General features: G+C 39.3%; 1 protein-coding gene across 4 annotated transcripts; it reads left to right on the top strand.

Annotated features, from left to right (window-relative positions):
• The first annotated feature begins 2,281 nt into the window (after nt 1-2,281).
• Nucleotides 2,282-19,013, top strand: tmem200ca (transmembrane protein 200C-a). 4 transcript variants are annotated; one of them, XM_082184748.1, is made up of 5 exons: nt 2,282-2,973; nt 4,342-4,777; nt 6,499-6,542; nt 14,210-14,405; nt 14,970-18,900. In XM_082184748.1, the coding sequence occupies exon 5, from the start codon at nt 14,991-14,993 to the stop codon at nt 16,527-16,529; it is 1,539 nt and encodes a 512-aa protein (XP_082040874.1). In that variant the 5' UTR covers nt 2,282-2,973; nt 4,342-4,777; nt 6,499-6,542; nt 14,210-14,405; nt 14,970-14,990; the 3' UTR covers nt 16,530-18,900. The 4 variants fall into 4 exon arrangements, 3 of the variants coding, with proteins under 3 accessions (XP_082040874.1, XP_082040873.1, XP_082040875.1); XR_014210071.1 differs by lacking the exons at nt 2,282-2,973; nt 4,342-4,777; nt 6,499-6,542 and adding exons at nt 6,794-7,097; nt 18,942-19,013 and having other exon boundaries at nt 14,970-18,882; XM_082184747.1 differs by lacking the exons at nt 2,282-2,973; nt 4,342-4,777; nt 6,499-6,542 and adding an exon at nt 6,794-7,097.
• Nucleotides 19,014-19,498: the final 485 nt, after the last annotated feature.

The following is a 19,498-nucleotide window of genomic DNA, read 5'->3' as shown; positions in this document are numbered from 1 at the left end:
CTCAGCGTACGTCGTCTGTCTTCTTTATATAAACTTATAGGTGGAAAACACATGTTTTTTCTCACACGAAATGTCTGTCTGTCTTCAGAGAACGTGTCTTATCTCCGGCCGCCGCATTAGTGGAAGAACACATTGATTTATCCGCGTTTATTAATAGAGTTGAGCTCAACCAGAGCAAAGACCCGAAGCAGCCGAATGCTTGATCGGATTCATCTGAATATGAGTGTAAAAGCAGTGAATGTTGTTCTGTTTGAGCAGCTCGATGACCTTCAGATGCACCTTGAATGGTTAAGGGTTAGGGTTCGAGCGTCATGGTGAATCCACCAGCCAGGGTAATGTTTATATACTTAGTTTTAAATTTTAACCCTTTATGCCAAAAAGGTTCTATATAGAACCATAAGGATCTTGACTCAATTTTAACCCTTTATACCAAAAAGGTTCTGTATAGAACCATAAGGATCTTGACTCAATTTTAACCCTTTATGCCAAAAAGGTTCTACATAGAACCATAAGGATCTTGACTCAATTAACCCTTTATGCCAAAAAAGGTTCTACATAGAACCATAAGGATCTTGACTCAGTTTGAACCCTTTATGCCCAAAAAGGTTATATGTTGAACCATAGGGTTCTTGACTCAATTTTAAAGAACGCTTAATGCCCAAAAAGGTTCTATATAGAACCATAAGGATCTTGACTCAGTTTGAACCCTTTATGCCAAAAAGGTTCTACATAGAACCATAGGTTTCTAGACTCAATTTTAAACTACGCTTTATGCCAAAAATATATATGTATCTGTATAAAACCATAAGGATCTTGACTCAATTTTAACCCTTTATGCCAAAAAGGTTCTATATAGAACCATACGGATCTTGACTCAGTTTGAACCCTTTATGCCCAAAAAGGTTATATGTTGAACCATAGGGTTCTTGACTCAATTTTAAAGAACGCTTAATGCCCAAAAAGGTTCTATATAGAACCAAAGGTATCTTGACTCAATTTTAACCCTTTATACCAAAAAGGTTCTGTATAGAACCATAAGGATCTTGACTCAGTTTGAACCCTTTATGCCCAAAAAGGTTATATGTTGAACCATAGGGTTCTTGACTCAATTTTAAAGAACGCTTAATGCCCAAAAAGGTTCTATATAGAACCATAAGGATCTTGACTCAATTTTAACCCTTTATACCAAAAAGGTTCTGTATAGAACCATAAGGATCTTGACTCAATTTTAACCCTTTATGCCAAAAAGGTTCTACATAGAACCATAAGGATCTTGACTCAATTAACCCTTTATGCCAAAAAAGGTTCTACATAGAACCATAAGGATCTTGACTCAGTTTGAACCCTTTATGCCCAAAAAGGTTATATGTTGAACCATAGGGTTCTTGACTCAATTTTAAAGAACGCTTAATGCCCAAAAAGGTTCTATATAGAACCATAAGGATCTTGACTCAGTTTGAACCCTTTATGCCAAAAAGGTTCTACATAGAACCATAGGTTTCTAGACTCAATTTTAAACGACGCTTTATGCCAAAAATATATATGTATCTGTATAAAACCATAAGGATCTTGACTCAATTTTAACCCTTTATGCCAAAAAGGTTCTATATAGGACCATACGGATCTTGACTCAGTTTGAACCCTTTATGCCCAAAAAGGTTATATGTTGAACCATAGGGTTCTTGACTCAATTTTAAAGAACGCTTAATGCCCAAAAAGGTTCTATATAGAACCAAAGGTATCTTGACTCAATTTTAACCGTTTATGCCAAAAACGTTCTATATAGAACACTAGGGTTCTTGACTCAATTTTAAAGAACGCTTAATGCCCAAAAAGGTTCTATATAGAACCAAAGGTATCTTGACTCAATTTTAACCGTTTATGCCAAAAACGTTCTATATAGAACACTAGGGTTCTTGACTCGATTTTAAAGAACTCTTTATGCCAAAAAAGGTGCTGCAAAGGTATCTTGACTCAATTTGAACCCTTTATTATTATAACCTTTATTTTACCAGGAAAGAAGCACACTGAGATTAAGAATCTCTTTTACAAGAGCGTCCTGGCCAAGACTGACGGACACAGCACGTTTGAGTTTAACAAATAACATCCAACAATACATACACATACACACACAAGTAAATCCAATTAAATTTCAATTTCAATACATAACTAGAACACTAGTATCTGTATAGAACCAAATGGATCTTGACTCAATTTGAACCCTTTATGCCAAAAGGTTCTACATAGAACCATAGGGTTCTTAACTCAATTTTTAAAGAACGTTTTATGCCAAAAAATCTGTATAGAACCGTAGGGATCATGGCTCAATTTTAACCCTTTGTCAGAAAGGTTCTATATAGAACCCATAGGGTCCTTGACTCAATTTTAAAGAATGCTTTATGCCAAATAGGTTCTAAATAAGGAGACATGTCTTTGATGATTGCATAATACTTTCATATTTGTTTATGAGCTGTTTAATTCATAACATTTTATGAAAATTTTAAATGAATCAAAAGTAAATCCATAAAATGACCCCATGATGGGAACCTCTAAAAGAAGTGCCTGACAGAACACTTAAAAGTTTCTCTATAGAACCTTTCCTCTAAGAGTGAGCACGTGAGGTTTAAGGTTGCTAACATTAATTATGTGGTGTAATCATTAACAGTGTGTGTTTGATGCGTGTGATCGGCCGCTCGCTGAGGAAACACCCGAAGGTTCTTCATGCATATGTGACATAGAAACACGGTCACTTTAAAAGATGTTCAGTAAGAGAGAATAATAATGCAGCTGTTTCAGGAAATGTGAATATAATGAGAATATAAACATGGCTAACAGCAGCACATCGGCATTAATACCATCAGAGGTTTCACAGCTGCTGAATCGCATGTGTTTGTCCGTGTTTCGGTGCAATCTAACAGCGTTTTGTGATTGACAGTGTCCTTTAGTGTTCCTCTGCTGGACGTAGATGAAGATGTGAGTAGATCTGACAGGAAAACACTCGGGTTTGGTTGTGGTTTAACTGTAAAACAGCTGAATCACCTTTCATTTCATTTGCTGTCTGGGAAATCTTCTGAAAGACATGTTATCAGAATTATATCACAGATGATCATTTACTCACCCTCATGTTCAACACAAAACAAGACAAACATTTATTTCCCAGTCTGTGGGGATCAGTGCTGTTTTGGACCCCAATGACTTCCATTACATGGACACATTCATCAACAATATGTTATTCTGGAACGGTGCGAAGATGAAATGATGACAGAATGATAATTTTTAATGAATTATTCCTTTAACGGTCCTTTGCTTCACTGTCGCTGGTGCAGGAAAGAAAATATATTATTTACATGTTGTTTACATGTTTGACTGTCACAGTATTATTAGGTAACACAGTGTCCTTGTTACGTCTTACATGTACTACCTATAATAGTAAACTATGCATAATTATATGCAACTAAATCAAACCCTAACCCTAAGTGAATGTTGAGTACTTAAATGTATTTTAAACTTAAGTGTAACCTATTTTAGTAACACTTTATTTTACAGTGTCCTTGTTACGTTACATAGTTACTGTAGTAATAACTATAAACTACGCATTATTACATGCAACTAACCCTAAACCGAACTCCAAATACTAACCATATAAGTACATGTACTCAAAGTCCCCCTGTGGTGTAAATCCAGCTTTTAATGTAGTTTATGTGTCTATGTGGAGTTATTAATATGCTTTAACACAAACCATGTGTATATTCATAAGTCGACACCATTGCTGAGTATTTCCTCCTTAAAACTGCAGTGAACCAAAGACAGTCTCAAACACACGCTTTGAAATCACTGGTGTTTCTGACGTCACAAACTACCTTGTAACCAATCAGATCAACGTGTGATCGTCACCCAGTGGATCTCTGAGCTGAGCGAGTGAGTGGAGGCGGGGCTCATTTGCATATTCATAGAACCATGCATACTAAATGAGGCGAGGGTGTCGAGTTACAGTCAAGATAAAGAATTTTTCTCAAGGAAAAAACGTTTTCATATGTATATTTGAGTTTTAAGGGATACAATTATTTACTATTATTGTACTTCATATTGATACATAATGACACTGTAATACTGACACCTTAAAATAAAATGTCAGGTTCTGATAAAATGTGACATTTATATCAAATTCAGTTCATCTTAATGCATGTGTTTTTATTGTGTTTTTGTATTAACCTGCAACTGCTATTGCTATTAGTTCACAATATAATCCTGATTTTAGACTGTCCTGTGACAACTAGCCCCAGTCTTACGTGTTTAGCACTTGCAGAATGTTATAACCAGTTTTATTTTCCGTTTGAGCAGTGAACGAACGCCTTGTTCTGGGAATAACCCTCTGGTCAGAGTCGGCCCGGATCGCTGAGGATTGGCTGGGATTACGGGAGAATTTGATGACGCAGGTCTTTCCTAAAATGCTGTGGGAATCAGATCCGTTCACTGAAGTGGGAGAGGGAAGATGTGTCCCAGATCCCAGAGGAGAGCTGGAGCTTGTTAAAGGCACTCGGCCATCGCTGAGCGTTTCCGAACACTCTGTTCCTTGATTGTGTCTTCAGGCGAGACGTGGAGAAACTTCAAAGACCGGGAAGGTTTGGCTTAATAAGCATCCGAGGATCTCGGCGGACTCAACCTTCCCGGCTCTGGAGCGTTTCATCTCTGCTGAGTTCTTCAGTTCTGAGCTAAAGGAAGCTCTCCGGGTGATTATTAGGGATAATGAAGAGTTATCAGTCTAATATGCTGTCAGGTACACAGACAATGCTAAATGTGTTCCTGCATTCCACAGCCATGAACTCTATTTCTACACTCGTAAAAACACAGAGGGTTTTCACTGTGAAGCCATTCCTGCTTCCCCAAAGAACCAATCAGTGATCAGTGTGAAGAATATTTTAATAATCTTTTTTCACTATAAGTAACCTTTTGTGTAATGGTTTATGTTTATAAAGGTTCTTAATGGAACCAAATAAAGAATCTTTATTCTTATAGATCGAACAGCGCTTTGTTTCATAGAAGCTTCACAGTGATGAACAAGAAAATAGAAGTGTTAAAGTTGGGTTTATCAGGGTTAATAAGCAAAGAAAAATATGCATATTTATAACTTTATAGACTATAATCACTGGCTTCCGGTTACGGTCGACCGCCAGTTTAGTTCCGGCGGAAGAGTGACCTCTGACCCCACGCATGACGAGTGACCTCTGACCCCACGCATGACGAGTGACCTCTGACCCCATGCATGACGAGCGAGCTCTGACCCCACGCATGACGAGTGACCTCTGACCCCCCGAGTGAGCTCTGACCCGACGAGTGACCTCTGACACCACACATGACAAGTGACCTCTGACCCCATGCATGACAAGCGAGCTCTGACCCCACGCATGACGAGTGACCTCTGACCCCCCGAGTGAGCTCTGACCCGACGAGTGACCTCTGACACCACACATGACAAGTGACCTCTGACCCCATGCATGACAAGCGAGCTCTGACCCCACGCATGACGAGTGACCTCTGACCCCCCGAATGAGCTATGACCCGACGAGTGACCTCTGATTCAGCACATGACAAGTGACCTCTGACCCCATGCATGACGAGTGAGCTCTGACCCGACGAGTGACCTCTGATTCGACACGACAAGTGACCTCTGACCCCATGCATGACGAGTGACCTCTGACCCCACACATTGATGAGTGACCTCTGACCCTATGCATGACGAGTCGGGTCAGAGGTCACTCTACCGCCGGAGCTCGACTCGCGTACGGCCATTACCGGAAGCCGGTGATTATAGTTTATGAAGTTATGAATATGGGTATTTGTTCACGTCAGAAGGCTTTATTAACCCCTGGAGGCGTATGGATCACTGTTATGATGATGGATGCGCTTTATTGGGCTTCAAAATCTCAGGCAACATTCACTCCCATTATAAAGCTGGGAAGAGACAGGATATTTTAGATATATAACTGATAGTGTTTGGCTGAAAGAAGAAACTCATATACACCTAGGATGTATAAATTACAGGTTAATAATAATTTGTGAGTGAATTAACCCTTTAATTACGGGTTACTATGATTTAACAACAATTCGGCTACCCTGTTTTTTTTGGTTTTATTTGAAGTAAAACCATGGATAATTTTCGTAAGGACTAATAGGCTATATAACCTGACAGTTTTAGTCTCAATTTGAATTTTGAATGTTTGTTAATTAAATTGTTTCTTTATTTGTTGCTTTTCCAGCTAAACCCTTCCCACTGGCTGGGCTAGATCCGTTAAGCTGATTATTGATCTTTGGCTTGACCTGTTAAGAATCTTGGATGTACTTAGAGACCCTTACAAACTACTGCATATGTCTTCCTTTGTCATTGTACTTTTGTTTTCCCTGGTGAATTTCATGTTTTGATGTTTAAGGTTCTCTTATGAACATGTTCCAAATGCCGCATGAATATTTAGTTGTTGTTTTCTTGCATATGACCAACAGGAAGTGGCACGACGCGAAACAAATGAACTCGTCGCGTCGCGCAGGTAAACGCGCGTCCCCATCTCTCTCTCTCTCTCTCTCTCTCTCGCTCTCTCTCTCTCTCTCTCTCTCTCTCTCTCTCTCTCTCTCTCTCTCTCTCTCTCTGTGCTGACGGGCTCTGATGGCGTTTAACGCGCGCTTGAGCATCACGAGCGCCGTCATTCATGGGGTTAAACAGTGTAGAAGGCAATTATTCAAATCCTGCAGCACTTCCACCGGATTCGGGCTGTGGTATCATAGCAACAACACCCGAGAAGCAGACGCACACACACACACACACACACACACACACACACTAGAGAGACTCAGCATCCGAACCCGAAGCGCAAAACTCTCCGGATCAGAAACCCGCGCGCGCGACACTCCCCACAGCAGAAGAGCGCGAGACGAGCGCGCGCGCGCGCGAATAAACGGCTGAGACGAGCGCGGGAATATTCCTGACTGGAAATACTGGGAATAACGAACTTATTTATTTCCACCTAAGCGCAAAATGTTCTCTTCCGAAGGGAGAAAGTTTTCGTTTAATTGCCCGCATACGAATTTGTTAGCCATATTTGACGGTAAGCGATCGTTTATTGTTCATCTCACTGTGTCGGTGTCGGTGGAGTAGATAATATGCTTTATCGATGAATGATATAAACGATGAATATATCAACGCGTAACTGGCTATCTCCAGTGTTTTAATGTATTTTTAGGGCTCGTTAAATGTACCGAATGTCACGAGCTGTTACGCATGTTAATTTCTACGCATAAACCCCCTGATTTTCCAGTTTCTGTTCAGTTTTACGTTCATTTTTGAAAAGCAGGCAGTTTTAAATGCCCTTTATTCGATATTTCGTTTAATTCCTTCGTCAAAAAAGCCCTTTAATAGAAGCATGTAGCAGTAGCTCATTTTCAAAATCACCATTTTATGTGCAAATAACACTAAAACTCTTAATATTTACATTTGCATTCGCCTCTTTCCACGATCCCCGTGTCTTTATTGAGATAAGAAGCGTTTGAATGTTTTGGTAACATCACAGAAAACTGTTATACACGAACATTGAGCTTAATTGACTATAAATCTCCTCATTATTGAATATCACTGACCTGTTAGAAAACCCTGAAGAGTAGGTGGGTTATTCATTATTGATTTATTATTGATTTGAAACCGTATCTGTACTGACACTGAGGTGAACCTGCCAATGTTTCAGGTTTAAAAGGCTCATGTATGAGCAATGTATGTTATGTTCTGTGTATTTGACTGTTAAAATCTTTCTTTTAAAGGTCTTAGGTCTTCTAATATGAAACGTACCTGTAAATACATTCCAGTCAATCACTACCAATTAAGTTCACCAGTTAGGTTATTAAAACCCTTGCAGATCTTCCAGGTAGAGACAGTGTCAGGTATACAGTTGAGTTTGTGCTGAACGAGGACAGTGTTTTCTGCATGTAGTTTGTTACATCAGTTCAATAATGAATGCAGAAATGCATGAGATGTTTGTGATATCAGAGCTCATCAATGCATCCAAAGTGCATGAGAACATGTCCAAGCTGACCAGTCTCTCACAACCAGATAATCTGGAATACCCAGTGCAGTGTAAAGTGATTGACATGCATTAACTGCAGATGCTACAGAACTGGCGTATTTATGCTGTAAACCACTAAGTGGTTCTCTCTGACATTAGAGACCGACAGCCGGCTGAAACAAACCCCTTTATTGATGCACCATAATGACTAGAGGGATTTGATGCAACTGGACGCACATTAAAGCGCAGATTCCTTATTAGAATCCAGATCCGCATTAGAGATCAGATCCTTCTTTAGTATGGATTGCATATTTATTTTAATGCAAATGATAATGTGGAGGGATTGATTGAATCAAAGTCAAATGTAATGTTCACAACCTTTTTGCCCTCTAGAATTTGTTTTGGAAAACATATTTTCAATGAACAAGTAAACCCTATTGAATCTGTCCCTCGCAGTCATTAGTTTCAATTAAACATGTCAATAGCAGTTACACAGGTGTTGTTCACCAAACCTAATCTAGTTTGTAGTTTCTTGGAGCTTTATTGATTGAATAACAACTCACACATAGTATAATAAACCACATCTAGGAGGAAAAGCAGCCTTTGGGAACCGCATATTATTCATTTCCCACTATAAATGAATGTCAGCTGCATATGCTTGGTAAAAATGTGTGTAGTGTTATTTGTTGACTTGTGCGCCCCGTGTTTCGGATGGTAATAGCCGTCATTTCTGGCTCCATTACCTTTATGTTTCTCTGCACTGACTGCATGAGGATGGAAATCATATTTCTTCTACGTCTCGGTAGTTTTACACGCAAATTGATTCTGACAGTCTTGTGCGAACGCTGTCATTTTATGTTTTGTCCTCATGATGTTTATTTTCATCCCCGCTGCCCTTCATCCAGCCCTTCAGATATGAATGTAAAGGTCATTGTGATCCATAAATCCTCCTCGCCCGTGTTTGAGATGTCAATTGATGTGTGAAGTCTCTGTGGATCCCGCCGCTCGTGTCTCTGTTCGCACGGATCATCTGCTGTTTGCTTTGATGTGGAAGGATTCGCACACACCTTTGAACTCGCGCGGCCTGCGTGATCTTCTGTTTATCTGGACCGTCAGAGCGTTTTCAGCTTTATTTGATTAAACGTGGAGTCTTTCATTGCCAAACACTCTCAGGAATTCATCAAATCTATAAATCTTTGTGGTTGGAAATACAGAAGCAGTGCCAACACAGAAATCTGGGAGCCTTGTTTCTTAAAAGCAGTGTGTTTTGTAACGTCAGCATTTGTGTGTTGAATTGTTAAAGAGGATCTTTTATGCCCTTAAAGTCTTCAGGCTCTACTAGAACAGGTTTTCCTGCTTGAATGTTGATTATTCTCCTCATATTCTCCATTGTTGCGGCTCCTCTCTTCCCAGTCTGTCAGTAACGCTCTGTTTACTTCCTGTCTCTATGAAGCCCCTCCTTCTGAAAAGCACACTGTGCTCTGATTGGTCGGCTGGAGCAGTGTGTTGTGATTGGTCGAGCGCTTCGAGTGTGTTTGGGAAATGTCCCGCCCCCTAATTACCATAACCGCCAGTTTAACACACTACTAACTAACTCAACCAGGCCCCGCCCCTTTATTCTGCGTATGAATTATTATAATGAGGAATATTGTGACGTGTTTGTTCCCGGGAGAAACTCAAGACTACAATGGAGGTGTTTCAGGAGTTCAGAGACAAACACTGATATAGAGAAGAACTGGAGCTTCTTCATGATCACACACTGAAGAGATGAAGATGGAGAAAAGCCATTTGTTTGTAGCCAATCAGGATATATACATTATGAGACGTTCAAATAATGACCGACCGCAGATCCATGTAATGCATTTACTCTAGTCGAAATCTTTTTAATCCAATTAGCAATTGTTTTCTCTGCATTTATTAAGACTGACTTGTGGTGATGAAGGTTTTCAGTGAAACGATGTGGTGCTTCTAGAATGTTCTCGGACAAACAACCAATCGGAATATTTATGTCATCAAATATTCATGAGCATTGTTCAGCCATATGCACTAGACCATAGTCTTTAGTCTCAATGTCTGATGAAAATATGATGAAGAAACACTATGATGATGCTTGCTGTATGTTTCAGATGACTTAGTGCAATATAGGCTATAGCAAATCTGGGCTATATGTGATTGATTATATTGTTGCAAAATAGGGTAACACTTTATTTTACAGTGTCCTTGTTAAATATGTCACATGTTCTTACCATAGCAATAACAGTAAATTATGCATAATTACATGCAACTAAAACCTCAACCAAACCCTAATCCTACCCTAACCCTATAGTACATTAATATTACTCAGTATTTCCATATATAATTACACTGTAACAACGACACCTTAAAATAAAGTGTAACCCAAAACTGTTATATATTATCTAGTGTTGTATCTAATGTATATTTCCAACTTTATTCACATTTACATTTACAGACCCTTTCCAAAAAATTTGAATATCATGGTAAAGTTAATTTATTTCCATAATTCCATTCAAAACATTAAACTTCCATAGATTATAGATTCAAGGCCCACAACTTAAACGATTTCAAGTATTTAGTTGTTTATTTGTACATAATTTGGGCTTCCAGCTCATAAAACCCACGGAAACAGGATCACAGTAATTACACAGTAATACCATGGTCATTGAACCAGGTTTTGGTTATTTTGGCAGTGTGAGCAGGTGCAAATCCTGCTGGAAGATGAAGTCAGCATCTCCATAAAGTTTGTCTGCTGAAGGAAGCATGAAGTGCTCTGGAAATGTCCTGGTAGAGACGGCTGCATTGAGTGGACAGCACAGTGGACCAACACCAGCTGATGACATGGCTCCCCAAACCAACACAGACTGTGGAAACTTCACACTGGACTTCAAGCATCTTGGATTGTGTGTCTCTCCATTCTTCCTCCAGACTCTGGGACCTTGGTTTCCAAATGAGATGCAACATTTGCTCTCATCAGAAAAGAGGACTTTGGTCCACTGTGCTTTATTAAATCCAGAGTCAACGCAGCCGTCTACCAGGACATTTCCAGAGCACTTCATGCTTCCTTCATTCTCCAGCAGGATTTGCACCTGCCCACACTGCCAAAATAACCAAAACCTGCTTCAATGACCATGGTATCACTGTGTAATTACTGTGATCCTGTTTCCGTGGGTTTTATGAGCTGGAAGCCCAAATTATGTACAAATAAACAACTAAATACTTGAAATCGTTTAAGTTGTGGGCCCTGAATCTATAATCTATGGAAGTTTAACGTTTTGAATGGAATTATGGAAATAAATAAACTTTTCCATGATATTCAAATTTTTTGGAAAGGGTCTGTACTCATGTAAAGCTATATATGCTCAACTATATAGTGAATATAGACATATAGTTTCATCATAAATGTAACTAGTCGGCCAGTTCTGTCTATAAAGTTGCATATACAGTTTAAGTATATCCAACATGATCGTGTAAAGCAATATATGCTAATTATAAAATCTCAACTGATTGTTTATATCGTCGCAAAATGCAACTATAAGGCATGAAGATATTAAGATATCATAAACATTAACATCATCATTTTCTGAAGCTGTGTGTGTGTGTGTGTGTGTGTGTGTGTGTGTGTGTGTGTGTGTGTGTGTGTGTGTGTGTGTGTGTGTGTGTGTGTGTGTGTGTGTGTGTGTGTGTGTGTGTGTGTGTGTGTGTGTGTGTGTGTGTGTGTGTGTGTGTGAAATGTGCTGTACAAGTGAATTTGTCTTGATTTAAAGACGTGACCAGCCATAAACCTTCAGCATTACATTTAGTGCAGGTCCATAAACGCTTATTACTGATGTGTTTGATGACTGGAGGGAACGGGAAGATTTCTCCTGTATTTTTCCTGACTGTGAGATCCAGTGGGACGTCAGATGCCAAACACTGAGGGAAATAAAAGTGCACCATCATTCATCGTTAGCGCCGTCCGAGAGAAAAGCACGAGTTAAAGCACACGTTTTCTAGAGTCGAAGCTGAGTCGAGTCAGTTCTGTTCACGACTGACGAGAACATGTTTACTCTCATCGGGTTTATGAAGCCTCGGAGGGTCATTATCATGTCGGATCTGCTGATTCATGTTAAATCAATGTCTAATGTGTTGAGGGACTTTAATGAGCGCGATGTGGCAGAGAGGAATGGACACTCGGTGAGTTTGCAGAGAGAAACTAATTCACTTTTCTCTTCTTTTCTCCCCTGATGATTCAGAACTAATGAACCGGGGCTGGAAACTCAAATTCGTATTCTCCTCTGAAAGTCCCGTTTGGAAGACAATATAAAGATTTAATTGGTGCCATAAATTATTCTGCAGAAATGTAGACTGGTTCACTGCGAAGTCTTGTTTTGATTAAGAATATGAAATAAACATAGAGTGTGTTATATACACCGGTGTCGGACTGGACAGCTTCTACACGCTTTAATGAGGCTGTGTTTGGGTGAGACCCTTGAGGAAAGACTTAAGTAATTAATCTTTGGAAGTTTATTTAGAACGACACCATGAACTCAAGTCAGCATGAAAGTAAAGTTGCTCTCGCCTTTTCTCCCCTGTTATGATGTAAAGTCAAACCAGCATTTATTCAACATTTCTCTCATTATCACAGTTTATTCGCTATAGTTTAGAAAATGGTACTAAAATATGAGCAGAACTCAGTTGATATTTGACTGGTTTTGTCCGTCCTTCTGTTAGACTGTCTCACACATGAATTATGTTGAATATCTGTCAGCTGTTAAATTTAACTACACAATTAGATAATACCAGTTTAGCTCAACCAATCACCAAGCAATACTTCATTTTGTTCAGTCTGTGTGTAAAAAGAGCATTAGCAATTAAAGACAAAACACTTCAGCAAAACATGATCAGCTCAAAGTGTCCCAATCATTTTAGTCTCTGTATGAAGAATATTGGGTATAATATGTCACAGTTTACTTTATTTTGCTCTCCTCACTTACATAAATGAACTATAGTGTCCTGATCACACTAGTAATAAAAAAAAATATCTGGTGTCTGAATAATTTTTGGTTTGACTGTATATCCGAGTGAAACGCTTCTGGAATAAGAACAAATGTGGGCGGGGCTTGATTTAGTCCATTTTGGGATTGATTGGATGGTTGTGGTTTTCTATTGGTGGATCTAATGTGAGTGACAGGTTGCCCCGCCCTCGTGCCAGTAAACATGTCATCAAAGCGATGTCACTTATTCAGACTCAACATACAGTCACATGTCACAACTGGTTACTTCTTTATTTGATCCCATATGAATTTAAAGCTTTAATCCATTGTTATTTGATTGAATTTAATTGAATCTATTGTCTGGACAGGACCTCGTGTTTTATTGGACTCATTACGGGTGTAACGAAACCCTCATGTCACGATTCGATACATATCCCGATACTGAACTCACGATACCATATTATTACGATACTCAAAATATGATATGAAAATGCTAAATTTGATGTTACATTGTGTGTGTAAATGAATAGTCTTGGACTTGGTGCTGAAACCCAAAGCACAGGACAATAGAGACACCAGAATAACAATATTCATGATTCTGAAGCTGAAAATACTGAATTATTGTTGATGAATATTGCTTGATCTCTGTCACTGACTAGATATATTTAAAATAATGTCGGCCACTTTTATTGGTAACATCAGATATTTATCATTATCAGGAGCCACAAATATTCCCCCATTGCATTATTATACATTATATATAGTAGTTTAATGTAGTACTGACACTGAAACTTTTTATTTTTCGTAAACTATCCACGATACATATTGTTGCATTTTTGAGTTGCGATATATTGTGACATGATATACTGTTACACCCCCAGGACTCATATTTTCAGCTGTAATCATATGTGCAACAAGACGCTTGTACCTGTTAGCCTGTCGCTCACTCGCGTTCCCACAGTTCGAGACAGAATCAGCTTTTATGTCAAATCAACACCAAACAGAAAAAACAGATGCTTTTCATCTTTCTGTTTGGAGTCTGAAGTGAATCATATCATCTGTCTGTGTCTCACACCGCTTCTGTTCTTCTTTCAGTCATGTGTCTGTGATTGCTGTGTGTGTGTGTGTGTGTGTGTACTGCATTAACCCACACTATCCATATGGTGTTTGCAGGATCCAGCGTCTCGCTCCCACTCGGTGTGCCGGAGATCCCGACGAACACTCGCCCGGGACGGAGCTTCGTCGCGCCTGCTTTGTGTTCAAGCTCTCGCATGTTCAGCCTTCCAGATTTGACAGAGCTTTCATCGGGATAAATGAGCTTCTGGAACGTCCATCTGATGAAGAACCAATAGGAGCACGGCAAATGCTGGTGTGTGACATTCTTTGAAAAAGGGTGATCAACAAAAATAAGTCTCTTCTGCTCACCAAGGCCGCATTTCTTTGAATTTCTTTGATTTCTTATTCATCAAAGAATCCTGAAAAATAAAATGTATCATAGTTTCCACAAAAACATGAACTGTTTTCAAAATTGATAATCAGAAATGTTTCTTGAGCATCAAATCATCATATTAGAATGATTTCTGAAGGATCATGTGACACTGAAGACTGGAGTAATGATGCTGGAAATTCAGCTTTGATCACAGGAATAAATTACACTTTACTATATATTCACATAGAAAACAATACAAAACAAGAATATTTCAAATTTTTTTACTGCATTTTTGAGCAGAAGAGACTTCTTTCAGAAACAGTAAAACTTTTCACTGGTAGTGTCTACGTATATACAGTATGTGTTTTTGTTTGTGTTTAGCATTTATTATTATTATTTGTTGTATATGCACATGCTATATGATAGATTAATGAGTATGTGTCTGGTTCTCATGGCTTTTCCAGCTCACACTAATGTTCTCATGTTCTTCCCGTCTTTTTCCAGGATGATTAATTGAGCGCCATCATGATTGCCACAGGGGGTCTTCTGCGAATATCTGCCCGGCGACAGGACTCCCTCCGCGCGAAGAACCGCGCCGAAAACAAGCGCAAGAGGAAAGCAAAGAAAAAGAGGAAGAACGAAGTGGTTGTGGTTAAAGGAAAGCTAAAGCTGTGTTCCATATCTGGACTGGTCGCTGCCATTGGGATTCTGGTGCTGCTGGTTGGCGTCGCAATGGCTGTGATGGGATACTGGCCCAAACCCAATCCGCCGTATCCGGGATTGATGAACACATCGAGCGCTCTGAGGACTTACGAGAGCCGAGAATTAGTCAATGTGAGCGTCAGATGGGATCTACTAGATAAAGTCTTCAGGAGCTATAATGGATCCAATGGGACTGCTGAGGTGCATTCGGCTAAGCTTGGAGCATTCGCAACATTTCTTAACAGATACTTGTATTCCGACAAACTGAAGGTGTTCGGACCTTTAATCATGGGAATTGGGATCTTCCTATTCATTTGTGCGAATGCAGTACTTCACGAAAACAGAGACAAAAAGACCAAAATCATTAATCTAAGAGACATCTACTCAACGGTGATTGACATTCATAGTTTGCGGAGCAAGGAGTCCGGGCCGCTGAACGGTTTCGTGAACTACTGCCAGTCGAAAGAGAACAAATCCCCGAATAAAGTCTCCTGGCCTTCTCCAGGCTCCGGTCGACACGACTCGAGTAGCACGATCCCATCCCGACGTCTGTCGACCACAATCCCACGAGTCTCTTCTTTGGACAAACAGAGCTTTACGGACACCGTCTACAGTATCTACCAAGATCAGAAACGAATCCCACCTGAGCTCAAACAATGGGAAACCAGAACAATCGTATCAACTTCGGTCAATGCGTTCACCCTGCCAATGATGAAGCTCAACAACCGAGGAGCGTCTGAAAGAAGGGGTTCGGATAAAACGGGAGAAGCCAAGAGAGAGTTTTTGGACGCCGAGGCCATTTGTAGACGTTTGGAGGATCTGGTGGCGTCTAGGACCATCACAAAGGCCAAAGTGGAACCGGCTCAAAGTCATCCAGAGCTTCCGCAGGACTCGGTGGAGGTTTATAGGAGTGTTGGAAGTTTGCAAGGAGCTCCTCGAGTTTCTTTGCAAGGATCCCAGGTTCAGTTGCTTCCACCGTGTTCTCCGGGCCGCAAAACCACAGGATCTCACCTTTCTTTAAGCGCTTTATCGGACTACTCCAGGTCTATTGATCTGGATATCTTGTGTATTCCTACGGACCGGCAGGTGCGATCGAGGCGTCTCAGTTGCCCTCGACTGGAGGGTCTCGGTAGCGGAGGCTACACCAAACTCGAGGGTCTTGGCGGCGAGTCCTTCGAGTCCACGGACAATGCCATGTTTAGTCGTGGGAGTTCTGTTGAGGTTTTGGAAAAGGACCTCAATCAGACGGACCAAGAGGAGAGCGGCGTGGTCAGACAATACTCAAAGAAACAAAAACTCATAATGGTTTCTCAATCGGACACTACTTTAGAGGATGTGGAAATGGACAGTGTAGAAATTTAACTCGGGGATTCGCTCTTGAGACTCTTGGCTGAGAGGAAACTAAAGGTACGGTCACATTGGGGAAATCTGTTTAGAGAATTTTCCCAAGCGAAATCCAGTCATTTCAATGGGAATCGACGCAAATGGGAATTTCCCCACAAGGATTTCACATTGGTTGAGTCGAGGACCATCACAAAGGCCAAAGTGCAACCCTCATAAAGGCTCAATACATTTCTACAGTTAAATTCTAGTTAAACTTTTACTCTGTTCATTTGATGGTCCTCAGAAAGTAATTTCAGCGAATTTTCACAAGTGAAATCCAGTCATTTCAATGGGAATCGACTCGATTTGGAATTTCCCCACATGGATTTCGCATTGCTAGAGTCTAGGACCATCACATAGGCCACAAATTTCTACAGTTAAATTCTAGTTACATTTCTACTCTGTCCATTTGATGGTCCTTCAGAAAGTAATTTCAGCAAATTTTCACAAGCGAAATCCAGTCATTTCAATGGGAATCGACGGGATTGGGAATTCCCCCACATGGATTTCACATTGGTAAAGTCTAGGACCATCACATAGGCCACAAATTTCTACAGTTAAATTCTAGTTACATTTCTACTCTGTCCATTTGATGGTCCTTCAGAAAGTAATTTCAGCAAATTTTCACAAGTGAAATCCAGTCATTTCAATGGGAATCGACGGGATTGGGAATTCCCCCACATGGATTTCACATTGGTAGAGCGATGTATGAAGAACAGCTCACACAAGAAACTCCTTTATCAGCTTTTCTGATGGTCAGATCATTGCAAAATCTGCATGTGGAAATGTTTCGCCCTCACGTGGATTCCTATTGAAGTGGCTGGATTTCGCTCGTGTAAATTCGCTAAACAACGCTAAATGCTACCGCACCTTAAAAAGTAATTTCAGTGACATTACGAGCAGTGATGGTCTTCATAAAGTACTCAAAAGAGAGCAAACGTTGCCTGAAATGTTGTTAATATGTTAGACCCAAAGGTCAGTGTTTAATACTGTTTCCTCAAGGAACTACAAGCAAAAACCAGATGGGAAGTAAGTCTCAGACTTTCAGCATGATAGCACAGCTATGCTCCACTAGATTAAAAAATGTCCTTTATACTTCCAGTAGTAGAATATTCGTTGATGTTTAGTTTATCGGTGAAGTTTGGCTGTCTGAGCAGCATGTTTTATACTGTCGTCGACTTGCACTTTTTTTAACCACCAAATTACTGATTATTTTTAGAAATTGACTTGATAGCAATATCTCATTTGAAATGTTCCCTGCTTGTGTGGGAAATATTTATGTTTGCATTTTTGAGATGTTGACTTACACTTGTATGCTTTCAGTTTTTACTTTGTGTTAATTTTTTTTTTGTTGACTTGAACTCAAACGAACCTTGAGTCAAATCCAGACGTTAGTTAGCAAGCACAGTGGTTCATGTAGTCCAGTACTGTCTGAAATGTAATATCCATTACAGTATATTTAAAATATCATGAGACGCTAGAGTTTTGGGGTCAATTAATGAAAGATTAATCAACAGTGTCTCTTTAAAGCGGGCCGAGGGAAGCATTAATGCTGCGTTCCATCCAAAAGCAGATGTTGGAATGAGAAAAAAAATCAAGTAACCTCTATGGAAACAAGAGTTTAGAGTTAAAACTGATGGTTTTTAATGACTAATTTGGTACTAGAGTGTTTGTGTGATCTGAAACAGGTCCGTTGAACATGCACTGACTAACAATCACAGAGCACATACTATTACTGTTACCAGTTTGGATTGGAATTTCAAGTGTTTTTCTATTTCGATTGGAACTTCAAATGTTTTATTTTGATTGGAACTGTAAGTGTTGTTCTATTTCGATTGGAACTGTAAGTGTTGTTCTATTTCGATTGGAACTTCAAGTGTTGTTCTATTTCGATTGGAACTGTGAGTGTTGTTCTATTTCAATTGGAACTTTGAGTGTTGTTCTATTTCGATTGGAACTTTGAGTGTTGTTCTATTTCGATTGGAACTTTGAGTGTTGTTCTATTTTGATTAGAACTTTGAGTGTTGTTCTATTTCGATTGGAACTTCAAGTGTTATTCTATTTCGATTGGAACTTCAAGTTTTGTTCTATTTCGACTGGAACTTCGTGTTCTATTTCAATTGGAACTTTAAGTGTTGTTCTATTTTGATTAGAACTTCAAATGTTTTATTTCGATTTGGAACTTCGTGTGTTGTTTTATTTAGATTAGAACTTCAAGTGTTGTTCTATTTCGATTGGATCGTGAGTTTTGTTCTGTGTCGATTGGAACTTTAAATGTTGTTCTATTTTGATTAGAACTTCAAGTGTTGTTCTATTTCGATTGGAACCTCAAGTTTTGTTCTATCTCGATTGGAACCTCAATTTTGTTCCATTTCGATTTGGAACTTCAAGTTTTGTTCCATTTCGATTGGAACTTCAAGTTTTGTTCTATTTCGACTGGAACTTCGTGTTCTATTTCAATTGGAACTTTAAGTGTTGTTCTATTTTGATTAGAACTTCAAATGTTTTATTTCGATTTGGAACTTCGTGTGTTGTTTTATTTAGATTAGAACTTCAAATGTTGTTCTATTTCGATTGGATTATGAGTTTTGCTCTGTGTCGATTGGAACTTTAAATGTTGTTCTATTTTGATTAGAACTTCAAGTTTTGTTCCATTTCGATTTGGAACTTCAAGTGTTGTTCTATTTCGATTGGAACCTCAAGTTTTGTTCTATTTCAATTGGAACTTCAAGTTTTGTTCTATTTCGACTGCAACTTCGTGTTCTATTTCAATTGGAACTTTAAGTGTTGTTCTATTTTGATTAGAACTTCAAATGTTTTATTTAGATTAGAACTTCAAGTGTTGTTCTATTTCGATTGGATTATGAGTTTTGTTCTATTTTGATTGGATCGTGAGTTTTGTTCTATTTCGATTGGAACAGTAAGTGTTGTTCTGTGTCGATTGGAAC

The sequence above is a fragment of the Leuciscus leuciscus genome (genome assembly GCF_965113295.1).
Source record: "Leuciscus leuciscus genome assembly, chromosome: 11".
NCBI classification, from domain to species: Eukaryota; Metazoa; Chordata; class Actinopteri; order Cypriniformes; family Leuciscidae; genus Leuciscus; species Leuciscus leuciscus.
This window is presented reverse-complemented; position numbering and strand designations above follow the sequence as displayed.